At 60.7% G+C, this 12,510-nt stretch overlaps 1 protein-coding gene across 6 annotated transcripts in view; it reads right to left on the bottom strand.

Annotated features, from left to right (window-relative positions):
- Positions 1-12,510, bottom strand: part of TNRC18 (trinucleotide repeat containing 18) — a 79,196-nt gene that overhangs the window by 47,997 nt on the left and 18,689 nt on the right. For 4 of the 6 annotated variants that reach the window (XM_070460469.1, XM_070460472.1, XM_070460470.1 and 1 more), the window contains exons 2-5: positions 12,075-12,230; positions 9,469-9,594; positions 7,295-9,022; positions 141-243 (exon numbers count right to left, since the gene is read on the bottom strand). In XM_070460469.1, coding sequence (XP_070316570.1) covers positions 141-243; positions 7,295-9,022; positions 9,469-9,594; positions 12,075-12,230 — 2,113 coding nt within the window. The remainder of the gene's footprint in view (positions 1-140; positions 244-7,294; positions 9,023-9,468; positions 9,595-12,074; positions 12,231-12,510) is intronic. The other 2 variants (XM_070460471.1, XM_070460474.1) reach the window with 2 other exon arrangements.

Below are 12,510 nucleotides of genomic sequence, written 5' to 3'. Positions count from 1 at the left end.
AAAAAGGGGCGCCCCAAGGGACCGGTTGCCACCAGGCCACTGCTCGGCACCCTGGGGCAGAGGAGCCGGTCGGGGCTCAGCAGGGGGCCCCCACATGCGCAGGACCACCCCACGCCCACACAGGGCCCCCCAAGCCTCACCTGAGCAGCTTCTCCTGGTCTCGGTCCAGCCGCGCCCCCAGCAGCCTCTCCTCCCGGTGCCTGGCCCGGTCATCGCCACAGTCCTCGTCGGCTCGGCCGTGCCCTGGGCGGGCGGGAGGGGAGGAAGTGAGCCCCACTCAGGGCCCCCAACAAGCCCTCAGCGTCTGAGCGGGTCCGTCACCCTGGCCAGACGTCCTCTGTGCCCGGAAACGGCCCTCCACCGCCCTCAAAGAGCCCACCTATAACTCTCCCAGGTAACCGGGAAGCTGCAGGAAAAGGTCGTAAAACGGACGGTACGGATGAACCGAGCGGCACTCGGGGACAGGGTTTCCTCCTTTAGCGCCGGAAAGGCAGGTGCTGGGGTGGGGGGTCAAGACGGAGGGAAAACCACAACCCAAAGAAGCGGTCGCCATGCAGAGGCGCAGTCAAGCCCAGGTCACGGGGAGCCAGCCGCCACCCGGAGGCCCCGCCATGGTTCCGGCGGTTGCACATGTATGGCTGATCTCTTCAAAATCAAGACGGAAAACTGAACCCGGAGGACCCTATGCACGTGGGGCGGGGGGCGACTGGAGGGTGTGGGGCTGCCCCCTGGCTGGCCCATCCCAGCCCTGGTGCCCAGGAGGCACCCCCCACCCCCCACAGCTGGTCCCACTGCACCTCCCCTGGGCTCCCCGCCCCTCCCAAAGCAGAGAGAGTGGGTCCCCAAGCCCGGACCATTCCACAGGCGCTCAGCCCTCCTCGCTCACCACCTTCCCCAGCCCCTCTTCCCCGGGTGTCTTCTACACCATGAGTCAAAATTCAGAGTGTGCACAGTTGCGGAGGCAGGCCAGGGCCCAGGAGGCGGGCACGGCCACCAGCAGCAGAGACCACTCAGCCGGCAGCCAATACTTTTCTGAAAAGAGAAACCAAGGACTTTGCTGGTGGTCCAGAGGTTAAGAATCCACTTGCCAACGCGGGGGACATGGGTTTGATCCCTGGGCCGGGCAGATCCCACATGCCACCGGGCAACGAAGCCCGTGCACCACGGCTATTGAGCCCTTATGCTCCAGAGCCCAGGAGCCCCAACTACCACGCACACGTGCGCACTAGAGTCCATGCTCTGCAACAAAAGAGGCGGCAGCAATGAGAAGTCGGTGCACTGCAACTAGAGAGAAGCCCCAGCTAGTCACAACGCAAGGAAGTCCACGGGCAGCAACCAAAAATAAAGAGAGACCCGCTGAGGCTGAACTAATTCCTTGCCTAGGATCAGCCACCCTGGGGCCAGTGTCCACCCACCCGGGGCTCCAGAGATGCGCTCGAGGAGGAAGCCGCCCCCAGGCCCGCCAGCAAATGGACCTTGTCAGTTACTACTCTGCTGCGGACCAGTGTCCCAGCCCCCTCTCCGGGGTCCACCAGCAGGCCCCCCACCCCCACACGGCCCCCGGGGGCAGGGATCCAACCTGGCATGCTGCCATCGGCCTCTCCCCTCGTTTCTTCCCTCCTGTACCCCCAACACCAGGAACTCCCAAAGACTTCCTGAGAACTGTTCCCCAGGAGAGGCTCTGGGAGGCAGGCAGCTTCTCCTTTCCTTTCAGGAATGTGGGAGCCCACCGCCGGGAACAGGCGACGAGCGGGCAGGGGGGGACAGCCACGAGCCCATATGCCCGATGGACCAAGCAGGTCGGGGAAAGGATACCCCTCAAAAGACAGCCGGAGATGGGCTGGGGGCCACCAGGGGCAGGCCCAGGAGTTCCAGAAGCCCCTGGGGCAACAAGGAAGCAGCATCCGCGGTTAAGCAGAGAACCAGCGAGCTGGGGCACCAGGCGGGCGGGGTGAGAATGGGTGAAGTCTTCCCCACCTGCCCCCATGGGTCACGGAGCTGAGTCCCAGGCCGCCCGCCACCTCACTGCATGCAGGTGCAGAGCAGACCCTCTGTGTGTGCCAGCGCCCCGTCCCCGCGACTGTGCCCAGCTCGTGGCAGGAGGCCAGGAGGCAGAGGGGACAGGTGGGCAGTAGGAGAGCAGGTGAGACCCAGCTAGGGTGTCCAGGCCACCAGAGTCAGCGTGGTTCCCAAGTCAAAGGGGACCCCGCGCCCACCCTCCCGCCCACCCCCTTCACCAAGGGCTGGAAGGGACCCTGCTCGTGGGCCCCACCCCGGGAATGAGGCCCTAAAGGGCGGCCACACTTCTGGGCAGGGCCACTCAGGGTCCTGCAGCTGGACTGAGAAACCAGAGCCACAGCTTCCCCGGGGGAGGGCCGCCCAGGCCCACAGAAACCCCCAGGGCCTCCGTCCACGGGGCCACGCTGCAGTGGGGGACAGGCTTTGGCAAAGAGCTCCTGGTGATCCATAGCTTGTCTCTGCTGAGCTCCGGGTTGGCGGGGGGGCCAATTCCTCCAGGAGGCAAGTGTGTGGGGCGGAGGAGAGCCAAGCCCAAGGTCCCACACACACAGAAGACCCGTCCTCCCCAGCCCTCGAGGCATGAGCTCTGGTGATTTTCAAGTCACCCCTGTGCCCAGCAGGGTCCGAGGGCCGCTCCATGCACACATTCATCCAGTGGTCATCAAGCAGGAGGGGGGTTTCAGCCCTTACCCCAGCCGCCCCAGATGAGGAAACTGAGGCACGGGCAGGCAGAGGAACTGCCCAGGTCACACTCCTGACTGCCGAGGAGGCGCTAGGCTGCCGTCAGGGTCTGAGTGAGTTGTCCTGCCCGCCTGCCCCGGGGTGCACGGCCCCCAGGCAGAGAGCCTGCACGGGGTGAGCACCCGGGAGACGGCAGCCCTACAGCCGCTGCCTAAGTGCAGCCCCGCCCCGGGGCCCGCGTCCCCAGCAGTGACAGCTTCTCTGAGGGTCACAGCCTCTAATCCCAGCCATTATTGCCCAGGCTGAGGCCCAGTTCCCATGGCAACCTCCTGGACTCCCTCTGCGCCTCTCCAAGGCTGCGGCTGACGACGTGCTTGTTCGAGTCTGGGGTCAACAGCACTGCTTACAGCCAGCACGACCCTGGCTCTGCCGGGCGATATGGACAGTGGGGCAGGGCTCGGGGGGCACCATCACAGCCCCCCAGATCTGGTCCCCAGTTTGGCGCCACCACAGAGTTGACAACGGGCAAGGGGGAGAGGCAGGAGGCACTGCCCTGGGCTTCGGGTTCAAGCTCAGCCCGCCTATTCGAGCCCGAGTGACCCAGGGCGCGTCACTCCAGCTCCACAGGCCCTGCTCTCCCGTCTGGAAGCTGAGGGATGAACAGATCCTCCGCTGGGGGCTGTGGGAGGAGACGTTGGCCGGGGCTACACGGGGCTGCCTGCACCCACCCCCGGGTAAATGGCAGGGACAGTGCTAGTGTGTTGGCCTCTCCAGCATCGGCAGTGCCGTCCGGGGCTCACAGGCGTACACGATGCCGTCCTTCAGCCATCTCAGGGTCCGAGATCCCTGAAGCCAGACCAGACCCTGAGGGAGCCCCCTTGGGACATTTCTCAAAAAGGATCTCAGGCTCAGGGCAGAAACTCTGAGCCCTGAAGACTCTGAACGTGAGCAGAGAAAAGGCAGACCTGTGTATGAAGCACCTATTACGTGCCCATCAGCCAACCGGGCACCAGGGAACGAGGCAGCCCTCCTAGCGCCATGCAGTAAATGCACACACCAGGGCTGAGGGCTTAGGCCTCTGGTTCAAGGTCGCATCACTGCAAGAGGCAGAGCCTAGACTTGAACTCACTGCCAGGGAAAGGGCTCACTCCACCAGGAGGAGCCAGGAGGCTGGGAGGGCCCAGCGGCACCAGGCTGACAACTACCATTCAATTAGGATGATGCCAACTCCTTCCTCCCTCGAGGCCATCCAGATTAGGGGAAAACCCACTTCTTAGGGGGACTTCTTTTTAAGGAAAGTTGGTGGCTCAGTCAGTAAACAAAAAATTGCCTGCAATGCAGGAGACCCTGGTTCCACCCATGGGTGGGGAAGAAGCCCTGGAGAGAAGGGAATGGCAACCCACTCCAGTATTCCTGCCTGGAGAATCCTATGGACAGAGGAGCCTGGTGGGCTACACAGTCCATGGGGTCACAAAGAATCAGACACGACTGAGTGATCAACACTTACTTTTTTTCAAGTCAAATTTCCAATCACCTACTCTCCAACTGTCATCAGGAAACAGGAAAACAGGCCCAGCCCCATGATTCCTGAAGCCCTCATCCCCAGACCGTCCCCTCCTTGCTCCCAGCTCCCACTCTCTCTCACACTGTCTCTCTCTCTCACACACACACACACGCTTAAACACACATGTTCTCACCTACACTGACACGTTCTCACCTACACTCTTATACATGCACACACATTCCCTCATACACATTCTCACACACACACGCTCCCTCATACAAACATTCTCACACACTCACAATTCCCTCATACACATTCTCACACACACACGCTCCCTCATACAAACATTCTCACACTCACATTCCCTCATACACATTCTCTCTCACACACACACACATCCCCTCATACACATTCTCTCACATACACATTCTCATCTACACTCTCTTACACACTCTCACATACACATTCTCACACACACACATTCCCTCATACACATTTTCACACACACAGGCTCCCTCATACAAACATTCTCACACTCACATTCCCTCACACACATTCCCTCATACACATTCTGTCTCTCACACACACACACATTCCCTCATACAGATTCTCTCTCACACATACACACATTCCCTCATACACATTCTCACACACACACGCTCCCTCATACAAACATTCTCACACTCACATTCCCTCTCTCTCACACACTCACAATTCCCTCATACACATTCTCACACACACCCATTCCCTCATACACATTCTCACACACACACGCTCCCTCATACAAACATTCTCACACTCACATTCCCTCATACACATTCTCTCTCTCTCACACACACACACATCCCCTCATACACATTCTCTCACATACACATTCTCATCTACACTCTCTTACACACTCTCACATACACATTCTCACACACACACATTCCCTCATACATAAACATTCTCACACTCACATTCCCTCACACACATTCCCTCATACACATTCTGTCTCTCACACACACACACATTCCCTCATACAGATTCTCTCTCACACATACACACATTCCCTCATACACATTCTCTCTCTGTCTCTCACACACACACACATTCCCTCATACACATTCTCACACACACATATTCCCTCATACAGATTCTCTCTCTCTCTCACACACACACACATTCCCTCATACATATTCTCACACTCACATTCCCTCATACACATTCTCTCTCTCACACACACACACACCCTTATACACAAATTCTCACACACATTCCCTCATACACAAACATTGTCACATACACACACTTAAACACACATTCTCACCTATATTCTTTTACACACACACACATTCCCTCAGACACATTCTCAGACACACACTCGCAACCACAGACACAGATCCCGAGGGGACAGACAGGTACACTGGGTATCAGGAAGAGATCCCAGCCGGAGGGCCATTATCGCATCTCATGAGCATTCTCCTACAAAAAGGACCCCCAAAAGGTCTTTTCTCTCCCAGAAGGATCTACCTAGTAAGAGGGCTTGTCTACCACCCAGCCAGCCACCTCCAAGCCAAGGGCTGACACCCAGACTTTTGACTGCAGACTAAGTCAGGCAAGGCCTCAGCAAGCTCCGAGGGTCTGAGGGCAGGCCTCTCTGGCTCCAGGCAGGGGTGCTCCACACAGAACCGCGGCTTCAGTCAGTCATTCAACAAAGGTTCCCTGAGCGTCACGGGCTCTGAGCCCAGCCGGCCACGCCGACACCTCCACACGCTAACACACCTAGGCCAGCAGAGCGGGCCGGCGCCCGACCTGCAGGTGGGGCCTTTGGCTCAAAGCTGGGCTCTCTCTCGGCTTCCTGCTGGCTCAGATGGTAAAGCAACTGCCCGCAATGCAGGAGACCCGAGTTCAATCCCTGGGTTGGGAACATCCCCTGGAGAAGGAAATCGCAACCCACTCCAGTACCCTTGTCTGGAAAATCCCATGGACAGAGGAGTCTGGTAGGTACAGTCCATGAGGTCGCAAAGAGTCGGACACGACTGAGCGACTTCACTTTCACTTGGGCTCTCTCTGGGCAGCCCAAGCCCAGAGTTCCACCAAAATGCTGTATCAACTATGTAAAATTCCAGGAAGGAATCCAACTGGGAAAATATGCAAGGGACAAAACTAAATGTAACCAATCAACCCCCTTCCGACAAGATATTCAACTTCACCAGTAATTAAAAGAAATGTACCATTACTCCCTACCCAGCTTAATGACATTTGTTTTTTTAATAAAACACAACTCTGAGTAGTCTAAAATGAAACAGACTGCAAACAAGCATATAAAATCTCTAACAACCTAAGAAGTCACAAAGGCATCCTTCGTCGAGACCACAGGGACGCTGGGAGGCCCTAACTTCCATCAGTCACACTCAGTCACTCATTCCCCCACTTAACAGACACCTACTATGCGCCAGGCCCCACGCTAGTTATTCGGAACACAGAACTAGGTAAGTAAGGCACGATTACCTCCCTCAAGGACTCAGAATTGAAAGCTTCAAGTTAATCTATTCGTCGGAATCTATTCTTAGAAAATGACTCAAAATATCAGGGAGGCGCAACGCACAAAAATATTCAGAGCCACTTCCTAAACACAAAAACATCAGAGGGAAAAATGAAATGCCACTAGGGAATGGCGAAGGTAGCTATGGTGAGTGCTCTGGAGGGAACAACAGAGGCCATTAAAACTGCTACTTATACAGAGTTTGCAAGAGCAAGAGCCTACCTGGGCCAAAAAAAAAGCAGAACCCAAGATCACAGTGCACTGGGGGGAAAATGAATCTGGCAGAAGATCTCTAGGTGTTCAGAGTTATGAAAACAAATATAACGGTCCCTTTATGTCCCTCTCCTTTCCTGCATTTTACACATTCTTCTATGTGCATAACAGAAAAAGCAATAAACCCTAAATAGCAGCCACAGTCCACAAGGGGGATAAAGGACACAGACAACCAGGACGGCCGGGAGAGAAGGGTGTGGAAGAGGGGTGGGCAGGGAGAAAGGAGCCCAGAGGTGGGGAGGTGGCGGGGAATCAAAGGTGCGGGGGCGGGGATGGGACCCAGGACTCACCTTTGACGTTGCTCAGCGACAGGGACCGCTCCTGATCCGCCAGCCCAGGTGCCAGCCGGCCACTGCCGCCACTGTCCTTCTGCCGGGCCACAGCCACGGCAATGCCCACAGGCGGGTGTCGCACTTCCGCCTCACCCTGGGACCCGGAGCCCTCGCGCCCAAAGGCCTTGGCGCTCTCGGGCCTCTCCGGGTCCCGCTTCAGCTGTCGGCCGCCGGATGCTACAGGGCCCCCCGGGTGCGGGAGGCGCGTCTGGGCGCGGGGGGCAGCTGTGGGCGCCGGCTCGGGTTTCATGGTGCCCAGACCGCCAAAGGGGCTCTTCTTGCCGCAGCCACCTGGGCGCACGGTCACAGCCTCGCGGGCGAAGCTGCCGCTGTACTTGATGAGGCTCTGCATGGCGGAGGCCTCTCCGGGCCCGTGGGCCGCTGCATGGATGTCAGCACCTGGCCTGGCGCAGGTGGCAGCGGCACGGGGCAGCGTGGCCCCGGGGTCCAGGTAGGCCTTCTTGGAGGCGGCAACAGCGGCCTCCTCCTCGGCGCGGCTGGCATGGTGGTGCTGCGCGGCCAGCACGGCCATCTGCGTGGTGGCAAAGTTGCCCAGCTCGAAAGGTTTCCACTTGTGCTCAGGGCCGGCGGGTGGGGGCGGCCGCCCAGGCTCCAGGCCGAAAAGCTTGGCGGCGTGCTGGGAGGCGGTGGCGGCGGCGGGGCCGCGCAGGGCGCGCTCGCAGGGCCGTGGCTCGGCCTCGGGTTTGAGCAGCTCCTTGGCGGGGAGGTAGGCCCGGGAGTCTGGGGAGGCGCGCGCGGCCCGCGCCGGTGGGGCCTCGGCGGGCGGTGGCCGCTTGAGCGAGCGGATCACGGAGCTCTTCTCGCGGAGGCTCTCGGGCCGGTCTGGGGGTGGCCGGGGAGACCCGGGCGGGCCCTGCAGGACCCCGGGCCGGCCCACCTCGCGCTCCCGGGCCCGGGCGTCGCGCGCCTGCGACGCGATCTGGATGGGCCCTGGGCGCTCGTCGAAGGCCTCCACGGAAGGCACGAAGGTGGGTGCCACCACGCGGTGCTCGCGGCCCGGCTCGCGCGCGGCTGCCGCGGGGAAGATGGTGTAGACGCCAGTGGGGGCGGGCTGCGGCGCGGCGAAGGCCCCGGAGGCGGCGGGGGGCGCAGGCGGGCCCTTGCTTGGCGGCGGTGGCGGCGGCGGCGGGAGCGGCGAGGGGCATGGGCAGGGCCCGGGCAGCAGGGCCTCCGCGCGCCGCAGCCGCGCGCTCTCGTCCTGGCGCGCAATGTCCTTGGTGCCGCGGGCCCCCTCGGCCACCAGTGCGGGGAGCCCCACGTCCCCGCTGCCGTTGCAGAGGCTCAGCGGCAGTGGCGGCGGCGGGTTTTTGCCCTTGGACTCGGCGGCGGCCGTCCCCGGCGCCCGCGGGGGCCCCGGATCGGCCAGGAAGGGGGACAGGCGTTCGAGGAGGCGCGGGGGCCCGCGGTCCTGGCGGCCTTCCGCCCTTGCCTCTTGGGTCAGGTCCACCACGCCGCGCGGCCCCGCCGCCTCTTCGCGGGCCCGCGGGTCCTTCTTGCCAAACAGTGGGGGCGGCTCGCCGCTTCGGCCCGACCGCTCCTTGGCTGGACCTTCCCGAGAAGAGCCTTTGGTCGAGGCGCCCGAAGAGTGGCCGCCGGAGGTTCTGGAGGAGGGCGTGTGAGAGTGCAGGGCGCCCGGAGCCCCCGGGGCGGGCAGGTAGAAGCCGTCTGCAAAGAAAGAGCGCAGCCGTGAGCCAGTGCCCCCACTGCCTGGTCCAGAGCCAAGGGAGGCCTGAAAGACTCCCGGCCCCGGAGGAGGACCACACACTGCTTGCAGTGTGGCTCGGGACAGGGCAGCTCTGGAAATGGACGAAAGACAAGTTGACACCTCATCTCGGCCCCCTAACCTTTCTGAGCCTCAGTTTCCTCATCTGTGAAAGGGAGGCCAGAATTAAGAGCTGCCCAGAGGGCCCAACAGGATTAGACGAGGCCCCAACAGCTAGGAGGTCCCAGAAGGCCATGGGTGGGCCCCAGGAGCCTGTGGGGGCCTCTGGGGGCTGGCGTCTTGGGAAACTCGGCCAGGGTGGTGGTCTGGAGTGCTGGGGCAGTGGTTCCCCCCCCGATCCCATTCCACAGCCCACCCCCAGGTTTCCCCGCCACTCCTGCCCTCTGACCTTTCTGGGTATCGAAAATGCTGGGCTGGCCCAGCTGGCTGAGGAGGGGGCTCCCGCTGCTGGGGGGCTCCAGGTGGTTCAGATGGAGGTAGGATGGGTACAGCCCACTGGGCAGATGGGAGAAGCCTGCAAGAGAGAGAAGACGCCCCTGAGACCCCGTGCCTCCCCACGGGGGGCTCCTTCCGTCCTCTCTGCTGCTCCTGGCTGTCAGGCCCCGCCCCCTGGTGCTGGAGGCCCTGAGGTTTAGCACCAGCTCCCCACAGCAAGGACTGCCCCCTCCCACTCCTGGCATGCCAGGCCTCCTTGCAGTCCCAGGCAGCCCCTGGGACTCCTGAATCCCCCGGGAAGGCAATCAAATTGGCTCCAGGGGAGGGCGATGATGATGATGATGATGATGCAGGTGGCAGTTCTCATCAGTTTTCATCACCCCTTTCAACTGCTTTGCCTTTGTTCAATTCCCATTCACATTTCAGATAAGGGGGAAAAAAAAAAAACTTCTGTGAGGCAGATACTCTTAATATCCTCATTTTACAGATGAGAAAACTGAGGCTCAGAATGGCCCACTTGCCCAAGGTCCCCTTTTCCCTCACCACCCTGAGCAGAGGAGCCTGCCTTTGAACTGAAGTCACCAGGACTCTTAACCTCAGCCCAACACGGACCTTGTTTGAAGGGTGTACTGGTTAAACTTCTCTGCTGTGTAACCCCAGCAGGTCGCTAGCATTCTCTGAACTTCAGCCTACCCAGCACAATCTCCAGCTGCTGGGACTCCCAGGCAGGTGTTGCTAAGAAGGAATTCTTCCTGCCGGGGGTCCTCCAAACCTCTCAAGCCCCCTCCACTCCCACCCATGGTGCCCAGAACCAGGGCTGTAAGTTACAGGGCACAGAAGACAGAAAAGAGTGGCCACGGAAACAGAAACAAGAGGCCTAAAAGGGTACACAAGCAAAGGAGGCCCAGCAGGCAAGCAGGTGGGCAAGTGCTGGGGCCCTGGGGGTGGGCCCAGCCTCTCCACCTGAGCTGTGGGTGATACAGGACCCCGGGCCCTGAGGGGCTTGGGTCTCCTATGCCCCCTTGTTGCGCCCTCCGAGGCCAGGGAGGCAAGACTATCCCCAGACACACTGGGCCCACCTCTCCTCCCACAGCCCCACCGGCAAGGACACTGACCACCATCACGAAACAATGAGGGAAATGATACAGGTCATTTCATCACTGAAACAGCGCTTGGTCCTGCTGCTTTTGCATCTGTAAAATGGGCATAACGGTCCCTCCCTCACGGCTTGTTCTGAGGATAAAGAGTTCAAGTGTGCCGTGCTCTGTTCATAGGAGGCACACTGCGAGATCGACAGTGTTACTATGGTTACTGGTATTTGTTGGCAAAGGAGAAAAGTGAGTCAGGGAATGCAGTGCTCAGTCGCTTCAGTTCTAGCCGACTCTTTTCAAACCTCTGGACTGTATGTAGCCCGCCAGGCTCCTGTCCAGAAGATTCTCCAGGCAAGAATACTGGAGTGGGTTGCCATGCCCTCCTCCAAGGGATCTTCCCGACCCAGGTATCAAACCCGCATCTCCTATGTCGCCTGTGTTGGCAGGCGGGTTCTTTATACCACTAGCACCATTTGGGAAGCCCCAGGGAAAGCAGGGGGCAAGCAGATAGCACAAGGCACCAGAGGTAGCCCCCACCTCACCTTCACCCCCACTGCCCCGGGGCTGGTGGAGACAGGAAGCTCAGATGGGACCCCAGCCCGGAAGGACTGCCCAGCGTCCCAGACCTAGAGGCAGATGGCCCCTCTGTGTCAGGACAGTGACGGAAGCGCTCAGCGACAAGGCACAGAGGAGGAAGCGGGGAGACAGTGGGCAGTGAAAGGCCCAGGAAAGCCTGAACCTGCAGCAGCTGCTCCCAAGACCCCGATCTCCCAGGAGCCGGGAGCACACCCCAGGGTGCCCAGGAGGCACCAGGGGCAAGTGAGCACCCAGCACATAAAATCCACCCCAGCACCAGGGCAAGGAGGAACGCAGCGTCCCCCAGGCCCATCCCTTCAGTGACAGAGGGGAAACTGAGGCTCCAGGGAGGCCCGGCAGGGAGCCAATTTGCAGACAAGCCCCCACGTTTAGGGGCATCACTGCAGAACGACAGCAAGAGAGCCCCATGGTGCCTGGCCCCACTGCTCCCACAATTATAGCTACTGTTGAGCTACGCGCCAGGCGGGTGGGGAACACGGCGGTGAGCGGAACAAACGAGGCCCTGCCCTCAGAGCTCGCCCCGCTGGGAAGACAGGTATTTCATGAAAAAGCACACAGATAGTGTGGTCACAAGCGAGTAGGAGAACAGTAATGGGGGTGGGGGAGGTGAGCCAAGCCCTGGAGAATGAACAAGAGACAGCCCGTGAGCTGGGGTGAGGGGCTGCAAGGGAACAGCACGTGTAAAGGCCCTGTGGCAGCAGCCGGAGGGATTGCTGAGCGCTTGAAGCAGGGAGCGGAGGCCAGAGGCTCATGGCTGGGCCCCACAGGCCACACGCAGCACGGAGGGGTGACCGTGGGGCGAAGGGGAGAGGGCAGGCTGAGAAGTGCTGGGGACAGCGGCCCGGGCCCGCCCGCCCGGCTCGCTCCTTACCTTCGTGGGCATGCGTGGCCCACAGCTGCACCATGGGCAGGTTGCTGGGGGTGGGGGAGCGGAAGGAGAGGTCAGAGGGCAGGGGCACCGGGCTCCCATGGGATGAGGCCGCCGGCCCCATCCCGCCGGCCACAAAGCTGCCCAAGAAGGCCTCGCCTGCAGAGAGAAGGGGGCCGTCAGGCAGCCAGCAGGCCCCCGCCGCCCAGCCCACCACCCCAAATTCCCCACCTCCGCCCCACCCCACCCCAGCGCCTTGGACTTTAGCACCAGCCTGGGTCAACTCAGCAAGACTCCGGGCTGGAGAAAGAGACCCCAGGTGCCTCCAGAGCACCCAGCACTCTTGGCAGAAGGGCATTATCTTCCCCAGACCCCAGGGGATGTGGTTCTCCTCATCTGCAGCTGAAAGCTGGGGCTCAGCCGGCGGGGGGGGGGGGGG

Source organism: Odocoileus virginianus, chromosome 33 (genome assembly GCF_023699985.2).
Source record: "Odocoileus virginianus isolate 20LAN1187 ecotype Illinois chromosome 33, Ovbor_1.2, whole genome shotgun sequence".
Taxonomy (NCBI): domain Eukaryota; kingdom Metazoa; phylum Chordata; class Mammalia; order Artiodactyla; family Cervidae; genus Odocoileus; species Odocoileus virginianus.
This window is presented reverse-complemented; position numbering and strand designations above follow the sequence as displayed.